At 34.8% G+C, this 12,635-nt stretch overlaps 1 protein-coding gene across 1 annotated transcript in view; it reads right to left on the reverse strand.

Annotated features, from left to right (window-relative positions):
* LOC129230392 (protogenin B-like) overlaps positions 1-12,635 on the reverse strand; it is a 215,315-nt gene that overhangs the window by 29,975 nt on the left and 172,705 nt on the right. Inside the window, exons 13-15 of the mRNA XM_054864791.1 lie at positions 7,145-7,333; positions 5,741-5,860; positions 2,846-3,014 (exon numbers count right to left, since the gene is read on the reverse strand). Of these exons, the coding sequence (XP_054720766.1) occupies positions 2,846-3,014; positions 5,741-5,860; positions 7,145-7,333 (478 nt within the window). The remainder of the gene's footprint in view (positions 1-2,845; positions 3,015-5,740; positions 5,861-7,144; positions 7,334-12,635) is intronic.

The following is a 12,635-nucleotide window of genomic DNA, read 5'->3' on the forward strand; positions in this document are numbered from 1 at the left end:
TCACCACCTATTGTTAACATGGTCATTGTTAAGTCATTTTATTTTTTTGTCATAAGCTTCCTAATTAATTATCTTGATAAAAATGTTGCCTTTTGTGATCACATGTTTGGATGATATCGTCAATTTAAATATGTTTTTACTGCAATGCTAGTTCCAATGCTTTTGTAGAAAGAGTCTCAATTATATGTGGGCAAGGTCCGACAAATTTATCTGCAAAATATTACAAATCCTAATAATGTACAGCTAACAGAGTTAGCAATTTACAAGATATTCATCAAATGGAAGACACGTTTCTTACAGCTGATGACTTTGAAGAGATTAGGATAATTGGCTAAAACAAAATATTACAACAATCGAATTTGCATGGGTGCATTACAGCTTCTAAAGGAGTTTTCAGCCTTGTTTAAAAAATGTTTCACAAATTTATGGGTATTTTTATTTTAAAGATGGCTCAAAATTTAAGTGTTAAAATTTTAAAAAAATGCTAGTTTAAATTCATTTCGAATTCACAATCAAATGAAAACAAAAGCTACCTCTTAAATTAACAAAAGTAAATAAATAAATAGTTAAAAGAAAAGCAGGGTGGTTCCGTTTTCCTCCATTTGTTCATCTTTGTGGATATTATTTTTTAGTTTATGTGATGTGGTGTTCATTGATATAAGTTGCTTAACCTTACCTAAACCCTAATATCTCACCAATCACACAAAGCCAAAGCTACTGTACAGAAATGTAAGCATAACAAATTACAAGAAAATTAACTCAATAAAATGTCTATTTTTGTTGTTTGATGCAGGCCATGAACAGAAACCCACTTCAGTATTTTAATTTATTTTAATTTTATTAAATTGGTTTTCGTTTATGAACAGTTGTTTATCTTGGTAATTTTGAGAAATTGTATTTTTCCACCCTTATTCTTTCATTTTAGAATCCGTTTCATAATTTTGAGACTTTTATATAACAGATGAGTCTTGTCTTAGTTCTTTTTGTTATTTTACAAATTAATACAAATAACATTGTGATGACCAGCAACAGGCTCTGGGCACAGCTTGGCTTGTCCTAGTCAGTTTATTAGTCCCCAATGAAGATCAATGGCCCTTCAAAGCTATCTATCCCCTGACTCATTACAGCCTCTTCCGGTAAGCAGTTCCAAGTGCACACAATCATACTAAAGTAATAATTTTCCCTATTTTCCAGGTTAGCCTGAAAAAATTAGCCTGTCGAAAGGGGAACAAACTTTAACACACTTAATATGTATATATATATATATCTTAATATATAAAAATCTTCAGTGCGTACGTTTGTCACCATAAGGCTTTTAAACAGCTGGACCGATTTTGATCAAATTTTTTGTATGTAATTAAGTTGTGGCAAGCATGGTTTCGAAGCGAGATGGATCGAATCAGAAACGTTTTTGTTAATTAATTAATTAATTTAAACATTGGATGGTAAAATCTCTCAAACGATTAATATTTATTTCAACCTATTGTTGAGAGAGAACGGAAATAAATATTTAACTCGTTGCCAAAGGACAATAAGAAAGCCAGCTCTGCTTTTTATAATGAAATTTCCTACTGTAATATGTGAATTGAGAATAGATAAAACGTAGAAAGAGAGAGTGAAGCCTTCATTTCGCTTGAAAGGAATGATTTTAGATCCCTTGATATATTTTAAAGTAAAGTACTGGAAGGTTCACGCAAAATGTGTATTCTGTCGTCGTAGTTGAACATGTGACTGGATCGGTGCTTCAGGTTTTCTAACCAAATGATCAGAAAGTACCGTACCTAGCAATATTTGTTTCTCGTCTGAAATCCATCTGAGTTTTGGCACCAATGTTGAGAATTCTTTAAGGGTTATATAACTAATCAGCACATTAAAGGAAAAGATGATGGAATTTAAAGACGAAACAAATTTTATTTTCATCCAGATAAATTACAGCAGGGTAGTTCTGTACACAAAAGAACAGTTCACTGGAAAATCTTTATCTTTGACGGAAAGAACAAATTAGGCAATATATGAAACTTAAAAAGTGTTGGTTCAAAAGATCGGACCGCTAATCGGTCGGAGTTGGCTTCTCTCACTGATCGGCTGAATTACAGTAACATGATGGCTTGGCGACTTTGGCTATAAACAATAGAGTTGCGCGATCATTTGTTTACATTTTAAAGATATTGTTAATGTAATTTTTTGTAATTTTTGTTTATTTGGCGAAATATTTCAAATTGCAAAGAATTGTTTTTCATTTTTAAAGAGTTTTTAGTCTTTTTAGTTAAAGATAAATTTTTATTTTGCATCGGGAGGGGGAGGAGGGAGGGATGAGTGATTTTCGCTTATTCAGAGAACTGTTTCTACATTTATCATTTTTCTAAATGATATCCTTTCGATTGTTTTATTCTTTTTCATATGGGGGATGTTGCAGCGGGATTTCCCGTTTGTTCTAGATTTGTAGTTAGATTTTTTTCACTCAATATCTGAAGACGTTTTTTATCTTTTGAGTATGGCTGAAAAAACAAACCTTCAAGTACGAGAGAAGAACAACTGCTCAGTGGGCATTATATAAATCAAGTTGTAATAAATACATGAATTCTGACATCATAGCAGCTTAAAACATTTTTTTAATGTCTTCTTTTTTAAAAGAACGGTTCAAACACCTGATAGTTTATTGAAATTTTTTAACTTTTCAATTTGCAAAGTTTGAACAGAACAACGTCTGTCAGGTCCTCTAGTATATATATACAAACCCACACACATGCGTGTGTAAGTGTATGAGAATCATCACTAAGTGAAAAAAAAAATTGAAGTTTTTCTTCTAAATCTAAAAAAATAGATTAATCACAGAAAAAATCACCTGCGAATGTAGTTCATGCTCGACTCATTGACTAGTCCAGTAGAAGAGACAGGATGATATCGAACAGTATAATCAGTGATGTTTCTATTTGTGATGGGTGCTTTCCAGAAAAGTCGAATGCTTGTGGGACTGGTTGGCTCTCCTTCAAGCTGTTGAGGAGGTTCCACAACTAAAAAAAGCAATGATTGTACACCTAACAATATGTACAGATTTAAATATATTTAATTACCATATGTAAACATAAAACATACTATGAAAATAAGAAAGGAATTCATTTACAATACATAAATCTATTTTTAAACATGATAATTTTCAGATCAAATAAATTTACATGATATTTTTATACGAACAGTTTGAAATGACAGGAAGCCATAAATAAATTAACAAAAAAAAAAAAAAAAAACTTGAAGAAAACTCTTTTTGGTTGTTTTTGTTAAAATAAAATGAAAATTAATCATCTTTCAAGAACACATATATTAGTTCTTAGGTATTAAAGGAAAAAAAAACACATTATATTACCACATGCAATTGTTATCATGGGGTAAAAAAGAAATAGCATGTTTATTTCCACTGAAAAATTTCTTTAAAAGAAAAATAGTCTAAAATTTCTTTGCACAGATATATTTTATTTTACATCCATATAAATTTATTTAATGAAAAAGTTAAATCACATTCTCTCATTTAATTGTATTGAATGTTTCTCATAAACAGTGGTGTAACGGGGGCTTAAACACTGGTACAGCACTCCAGCACTTTTCAACAAGGTGGAACGCCATTCCAGATTGCTTTTTCAAGTAAAACTTATTTTTATTTCGTTTAAAAATCCTGATTTCTCTCCAATACAGACTAATTTGAAATTTAGGTCAACTTGATAAACAATCCAAAGATTACTTCAAAAATTCAGGATCAGCTCTTTGCTAGTATAAAAAAGTTTAAGGAACTGTTTGTAAAATTTAAAATACAGAAATTGCTAGAGAATCTCTAGTGGTTCTAGCAAAAGAAAACAAAAAAAAAAAAAAGCATTGTTGCTGCGCTATTGGATTTCCAACAAAACAGTTGGTCAGTAAAAATAACTTTTGGATTTGATAAAGGAGAAATCCATTCTCTATACAAATGGCTTTGATTGTCATTTTTGAAAAAATTGTCTGCACATCAAGATTTTTTGAATATGGCGGATGAAATGTTCCTGAAGGTGTTGTGCTTTTAATGAACTGTTCCACAGTTATCACAGTGAGATCAACAGAATGGGAACAAGGCTTCCATAGACAGCTTGTATAGGGGGGTAAGGAGGGGGATAGCCCCTTCACTTTTCCAAGCGCTAAATCATTAATCGATCAAAAAAGAGCTAGTATTGATGAATTCACATGTTTAAACAAAGGAGAATCAATTCAGTAAGAGTGTATTCTATTTCTCACGTCACTATTACCATCTTTGAATTGAAAGGAGGGAGCCTACTGCGGCCATCAGTCTTTATTTTCAAGGCCATGTACCGAATTTTTTTGAAGATCTTTACATCAATAATGATGTTAAAATGCAATGATATGGCCTACTTTTGCAAAAAAAGTCAAATTTAAAGCCTCCCCCCCCCCCACACATCTTTTCTGACCCCACACTTTTTTGGTGCACCAGCTGCTCATGCAGGTCTCAGTCACATGAACACTGTTGTTTTTAAATCATGGTCAAATCTTCGTATTTCACAAGTGAAAAGTTATTAAAAGTTCGTTGAAATTAATGGTGTGCCAACAGAACAGTGTAAGAAATTATATGCTCTACGCGGTTACATTACGTACCACTTGACAGGGATCCCAACTTGGGATCTGCATAATTGTGTAATGGGGCTTTTTCCGCAATTGCCTACTGAGCAGATGCATGAGAGCGCCTGGGTTATATGGCTATAGACAGTCGTGAAGGCATGACTGGAAAAAACCTCCTGACCGAATAGTGGGATAACTTTATGAGTAGAAAAATAAATTAGTTTGTGTGTGTTATGAACATGGTCTCTTCAATTCTCTCCCTCTCCAAAAGTTGATTTATGGAAAATGTGAAAAAGAAGAAGTGGCGAAAATCCTCTTCAAACCAATGAATTTGAATCAGCTGACCATGATGCCACAAACGAACCTAGATAAACTGTAAAACTGTCTACGAACTCGATTTCTTTAAAAAAATTTCCAAAAAGACATGGTGAACATCCTGTCCTACATTGGTACCAGCAGCAAAAATGTACAGCATATGCGAGAGGTGAGACTGGCATGGTTGCTAAAACATGATTAATAATAAATGTAGCAGTTTCATATAAAACAGAAGCTATTGCCATCCAATCAACGAAATCAAGTCATACTACAGAAAGAAAACTAGGGTAAATAAAAAACTTTGTTAAAAAAAATATTGTCAGTAACTTTTAAAATTTATCCAAAAACAATATTCCTGCCATTTTCTCCCCTCCCTTGTCCCCCCCCCACCCCCACTTTTGAAGTGGCGCATCCACTGAACCTGACAGGATGAGATATAAACAGAAATACAGCTAAGGAAATGAAGAAATAATAAACATATCAATCTGAGATACTGTTCATTTTCCTCAGCGGAGACTTAGCGCCAATTTGCACATGCGTCAGGTTTGCTGTGATTTTATCAAAATAGGGAAGGAAACCTGGAAGTAAAAGGTTAAAAATAATGTGTTCAAAGACAACAAGTGCGAGCAGTAAGTGCCCATCCTCAACCTATCGCCAATTTTCGAAATGGAATCTGTACTGAGTAGTAGTCTTGTCTTTGCTTTTGAGAACGGACAGTACTTCCTTTCTTTTTATATTTTAATCAAAAGATAATTTTATGAACACTGTTGTTAATTTAAAAATTGGTTTCACTTTAAATAATTTTTTATTGTGCTAAATGCAATACCTTCTACAGTTTCCACATCTGGGTTGTCTCCGGAAAATGTAATGATGGTGCGGACAGATTCTCTGCTTTGGCCATTTTTGTTGAATGCGACAATGTACACTTCATACCATGAATGAGGACCTTTTAATGAACAACACAGAAATGAAAATTAAGATTAAAAATGAGATAATACATAGTTTGAAATTTAAAAAACACAACCTTTTTTTTTTTTAATCAATACAATGAAAAAAAAATCAAATACTTTAATAATTTTCGAGTACAAGAGGCACTTATAAGTCAAGCAAACATTCCCCACAATAGCTATGTCTCAAGGTCCACATGATTGTTCAAAGGTAAGACTTTAAAAGTTTTGAATAGCAAAAAGTTGTGCTCTTTATGTGCTAAGGTTTCCAAAAAGTGTTTTTGAAGGAAATAAAAGAAGTTTTTAAGGACTTTCGCACAATTACATAATATTATAATATATATTACTAACAACTTAGTACAGCACCAAAAATGTTCATGCTGCTTTAATTTTCTCAATGTTTATATCAGATAAAATAGTAAAATTTTAAAAGCTTTTAAGGTCCTTCCAGCATTTAGATTCTATTGTTACTGCCAATCAATGGCGACATAAGACTTTCCCCAGTTCTGCCCTTTACTTGGAAGTCTATTGAAAACTTCACACAAAGCTTTTATTCAGGGGCTTGCCCAGGGGGTGGGGAGAAGGGACACTTCTTGGCCAGGGCCCAAGCCTGAAGGTGGCCTAATATTTTTAAAACTAGAGGTGAAATAAAGGAGTAAACAATATGGAAGAGGGCCTGGACAAATCATTTGTGATGGGCCCCAAATTTTCTGTGCAGGCTACTGCTTTTATTCAACTATAAGCTCTTTATTACAGCCAGAAACTTTATTTCGCAACAACAAAATACTCCAAATATAACATTATTTGTTATTATTTACTGCTGTGCTTGCCTCAAAACATTACATAAACAAAAGTAATGACTAACAACAGGCTCTGGGCCCAGTTAAGCTAGTCTTAGTCATTTCATTAGTCCCCAGAGAAGATCAATGATACTCTTAAAGCTACCTTCGCCCTGCTCATTACAACATTTTCCAATAAGTTGCTGTAATGAGTAAGGGGGTAGGGATTTGAAAGGGCGATTGACCTTCACCCATGACTAGTAAAGGGACTAGGACCAATCTTGCTGGGCCTAGAGCCTGTTGCTGGTTATCACTTTTGTATTTGGGGTAACATTTTAGGATGCAAGGTTTATATAATTTTTTAAAATTTTAAACAATTAGGTTATTAATGTTATTTTAATATAGTTTGATAATCACAATGCAAACCTTGTGAATAAAGTTTTCAAGCTGAATTAAATTAAGAAAAAAAAAAAAAAAAAAAAACAATCAGAATACTAAACTTACTAAGATCATGCAAATAATATTTTGTAGCGCTGTCTGACAATTTGATCCGGTGTTTCAGAGGCTGATTCTGTTGCCTGTATGAGAGATAAAAGCCCTCAACAGGATATGAATTCTCAGCAGGCATTTGCCATTCTACTTCTAAAGTGGTTGCATTCATAACAGTCAGATGCAGAGTTGGCGGAGATGGTACTAAATTTGAAAAGAAAATAACAAGAATATTTTACAATAAATAAACACAATCACAAAGTAAAATCTTTTTTTCCCCTCCAAACATGTAATGCAGAATGAAAGCACAACCTCCTCCTAAGTGTATAACATAGATGAAAACGTGTATGATTATCTTATATTATTTAGCAAGTTTTATTTCTATAGAATACTAAATAATGAAACATTTCCTTATAAAAGACTGCAATTTGCTCCATCATAGATTAAAGAAACATATTTTCTACAACCATAATGCTTCTTTTGATATTAAACACCATTCTTTATGTGTGTTAGTTAAACTAAATCAAGTTTATTATACAATTATAAACTTGTATATATTATTATAAAATTGTCATACAGCATTTCAAACCACACATAAAAAGGGTAAATACTGAAAATGTTTAAACTCATGCATTTTGATTTTTTTTTAAAAATATTTTATGCAGAAAATATTTTTTTTATTATTCTATTGTGGATATATCTTCCAATGACAGTCCTGAATACCACTCATATTCCTTCCAGAAAATAGGTTCCTAAATTCAGATATGAGTTGTAATCAAAGATTTAACATTGTTAGCCAATTATTGTTTTAATCAAATATTGGTTAAATTACAATTCAATTTTCCACATCTAGAGCTTCAATGTGTAGAAAATTGAATTAAAGGGTTTAGTACAGCCAAACGTTTAAGTAGGGTTGTCATTCTCAACTGGAGGTCTAGTCTCTGCCCATACGTAAATAGCATACGTTAATCATGACGTCATCGCTCGGATGCTTCGTAACGAACCCTAGCAACTTACGCACTTACCGTACGTACGGTAATTTTCGTAGTCTCTGCCCAAAAATACCGGAAGTCTGTTAATATTCACTGGGATAACGAACGTACGGTAAGCATTAAACCACGCCTTTTTTCCTGTCCCTGTAAACCAATGGAAAATTAGGATCGCTGGCATGAGAACGCTCAGGAGACGAGGCTAGCCTCAGTTGTTTTGTTTTGATTCTCCTTCGGACGTCTGCTCCCGATCCCAGAAACCTGGAAAAAATGTTCTTATTGTTACTTACACCACTCGGGTACCCAAATCAGAAAAAAGGGGACACAAAAGAAGAACCTTTTGACCTAAGAACCATAATGATAATAAAAAAGAGCATTTTTGTTGGAGTTTTTACCATTTTTTGGAGCATTAAGTAACAAGTTCCTAAAAATTAAAGTAGGAACTAGCAAAGAAAACAAAGCAATGGAAGGTTCTAATTAAATTCATTTCTAATATTTCTTCATTGATCTGTCAACATGATAATGAAATTACAAAATATTCCTAATGTAGCGAAATATCATTCTTTGAAACATTCTTTTGAATAGTTTTGTACATTATCAAAATAGCTTTAACACTATAATATTTTTTTAAGAATTTGGCTCAAAATACTTTTGTGCCAGATCTCAAATGAAAAACAGGCACTTCTGGCCCCATGGACATATCCAACGGGGGGGGGGGGGGGGCATTTGTCAATGGAGTTTGAAAGTGTATACATCTTCTTCAGAGTCCATCTAAAAAAATATATTGGTGTTGTGTGAATACTGCTATCATTTTAAAATTACATTGCTTCTAAAATCTTGGGGGGAGGGCTAACAGACCAGTCCCCAAATTGTCCAAATTATGGCCCTGCCCAGGAGGACCCTGAACTTAAATCTTTGGGAGGGAAAAAAGTCTCAAATATTTGCCGAATGGAACGCTACAAATATTGTCGCTGAATGAGGATAATTTTGTCTAATAGAACTCCCAATTTTGCTGGATTGGCAGAAAAATTTGTCGAACAAGGAAAATTTTGGGATGTCACAACGACTTCGCATTGGGGCTCTCCTGGGCCTGCCCTCCCCTTTTATGTTGAGATGGTGACACCCTTGTCTGGCCCTGATCAAGGATTGGGCCAACCAGTCTCTGATCTATAAATTTTGGGTACCCCTGGCAAAAAATTAGCAGAGCCCCTAACTGCCTGCTGGAGTTCTACGCCACTGAAAGCCAGGAGCCCCTATAGTATAGTAAGCCGCCCCGCACTGCGGGTAAGTAGATCTGGAGCTGGGGCTAACTGAGCCCAGGCCCAACTAGTTTAGAAACTCTTCTCCCTTTAAATATCCAATGAATGATATTTAATTTGTATTTATTAGGCTTTACATATGCAATTATGAAAAGAAAAATAATTGCTAAAATGTTTTTTCGTGAATTTCTTTCTATTAGTAGTTTGAAAATTAAAACATCATTCAGAACAATTTGCATAACAGATTATCTAACAGTCGATAATATTAATTTCTGTGATTGCCTGTCACTAACCGCATCTCCTCTGGACTGGAAATGTCTGCCAAGTCAGTACTGGTACTGTTGAATACATCACACTCTAGGATTCCCCGTACCTACCATTTTTTTCTAAACTGTTGGATGGAGACCTGAAGACAGCTGTTTTTTGATCCAGGCCAAAATACGAGCAGTCTCTGGTCCAGCACTCCCAGAGGTATTAATTCTTTGTAGGACTTGGACTGCGACATATTTAACTTGCCCCAGTCACCATTAACAAACGCGGAAGATCTTTGACCGGCTGGCATTAGACTTGGGACCCTTCGGGTAAGCAGGGGTCCTCCCCCAAGAGCAAAAGCACCCCCCCCCCAAAATACCTCTCAATCCCCCCTCCCTTAGAAATTCTATTAGTCTGTGCCGTGACCCCTTCCAGGTGGGCACCCTGAGTTAAGAGTCTGACACCTTACCGGTATGGCCAACACACCCCACCGTCGGATGTACGGGTTGTTAATCTCCGTATTTTATTGCACCCTGTCTCACCCCTCTAAACCTTGAGGGGGCCGGTACTGATTATGCCTTGAGGATATCCAAGGATGTCATGATACCCTAAAAAGCATAAAATCTTTGAGGCGGATGGCAAACGGGTTGGCGTGCAAAGCGAGCAGGGGGGTGGGGCCCCCTAGTCTAAACTATTTATATCTGTTTCTGTAACTATCTTCTCCGGATTGGCCGTGTCTACCTGTACCATTGGATACAGGGCAACTAGGGTAAGCCACAGGGCCGGATTTAGGGAAGGGCAGGCGGGGCTACTGCTCCTGGGCCTCCACAACAAAGGGGCCCCCACAGTAAATTTTTTACGAAATATCCTAATTTTCACGAGTCGAAAATATCGGATATATATCAAAGTATCGGATATTTTCGAAAATATGATGATCTTTTCAAAACCTGATTAGGGGCCTCCACTCCTTCGTTGCCCGGAGCCTCCACACTTCCAAATCCGGCCCTGGGAAGCCATTTCAACTCTTTAACACCCCTCTAAACCTTTAAGGGGCCTCCATTCCAGAGGATATCCAGGGATGTCTCGACACCCCTAAAATCATTAATAGTCACCTGCTGCAAGTGGCTTTGAGTCCCCACAGGTGGCAACCGGGGGTTTGCGAGCCAAACGAGCAGGGGGCAGAGCCTCTAAAATTCCATTACAACTATACTGCAGTTTGTACAGAATATGTTTTAATATTCCTTTTTGTAATAAAATGACAGCTTAAGTAAAGAAATTTGTTTGAAATCAGTCGAAGGAATACAAATAAAGTGCATATTGAAGAAACAACGATGAACATTGATGTAAATGTGCATTTATTGGTTCCGCAACTATGTAAAATTCCAGATCCATCATTTGGGTGGTAAGGGGACCCTCTGGATTTTAGAAACAATCAAATTTGGCATTATTGTGTATGCATTTTTATTGTTTTCTCCCTATATAATCCATTGAGCACAAATCTTTAGCCCCCCTCCTCCCATGGAAAATTGTGAAATGAGACCCTACTGTAGCTTGAGGGAGTCCTACGGAAGTATACATGTGTACCTGAGCTTACAGCTATTATGTGCGAAGTCTATGATGGCTACTGATTGCTGAATTTGCTGCTTTGAGTGTTCAACAAGAAGCAGAAATATTGGAATGCATCAAAAGATAAGTATTTCAGGAGTCTTATACAATGTGTTGAATAGTTTAGATGCAAAGTTTGTCAAACTTTTTTTTCTGACCAAAATATTCAAATTAACCTCACAGCAATGAAACATTGCTTTCCGTCAGCAATATTACCAACTCATTTGCTCCTTCATCATTATGGGATTACTAACTAATTTACCTCATCATTTAGCAAACACAACATCATTTTTAATTCCTAGCATTCATTTATATTTATTCATGGGAGTGAAGTAAAAGCTCTTGCAGCTTGGCCCTAGAAACATTGTTGTTTATTTTATTTGCACAAATTAATATCATTCGACACGCAAATAGATCATATCAAATCAATAAATAAATAAATAAATAAAATTCTCAACCTGACCGTCTCAGATTTTCATGAAAGTTTTAGAAGCCCTACTCTTTAACATCTTAAATGTAACAGTAAAACCCCTCCTAACGGCCACCCCTCTGATGTGGACAATATTTTATTCTCCGATTTCAAGGGAAATAACATTATTAAATCTCTGTCCTGCAGACACCCCTCTTTTGCCAACAAAAAAATTGTCCCGTTAGTGTCTGTTGTATTAGAGGGGTTACTGTATATAATTTTTTAAAAACTTTCATACTTGATTAGTAATTAATTTCTGAAAGTTGTTAAAAAGCACAGCACTTCTTTTTAACTTACTGGCAGTGCTTAAAATTTTATAATTCAAGCTTTATGAAAGCTAAAGCTGTATTATAGCTCACTTTGAAGAGAAAGACACGCACTTCAGTTAAATGTGTAATTTAAATACTTTTCGGAAAAAAATTCTCTTTCCCAAAATTTTCAAATTAAAAAAAAATGAGAATAGTGTCATTTTATAAAAAAGAGCATGATTTTTACTGTATTTTAGTGAATAGGGCCAAAAATTTTCAGAGTGGGACTACAACAAAATTTTAAAAAGTACACTATTTTAAAATTATTGGAATAAAAAAATGTTTAACTTACAAATCAGAGATGAAAGATCATGAAATTATCTTTAAAATGCGCTATTGTACAGCTCTGTAGCTCAAAAAAAAAAAAAAAACTTAAGTTATAACTAGTGATGTGCAGGATCGTTAAAAGTTCAGAACTGCGGATGGGGATCACTAGTGTCTAGATCCGTGAGAACTTTTTGTGGGTTAGTACACGAAAGAAACTGAAAGCAGGTAAATTTTAAATCGTGGAGCAGCAAATAAATTGTTATACTCGAAAGCATAAAGGTGTAAAATTGTACTCAAAATTTTCTTTTATGTAAACAAGATTATAACTCCTACTTGGAAATTCCTAACAAATATTAA

The sequence above is a fragment of the Uloborus diversus genome, chromosome 9, assembly GCF_026930045.1.
Source record: "Uloborus diversus isolate 005 chromosome 9, Udiv.v.3.1, whole genome shotgun sequence".
Taxonomy (NCBI): domain Eukaryota; kingdom Metazoa; phylum Arthropoda; class Arachnida; order Araneae; family Uloboridae; genus Uloborus; species Uloborus diversus.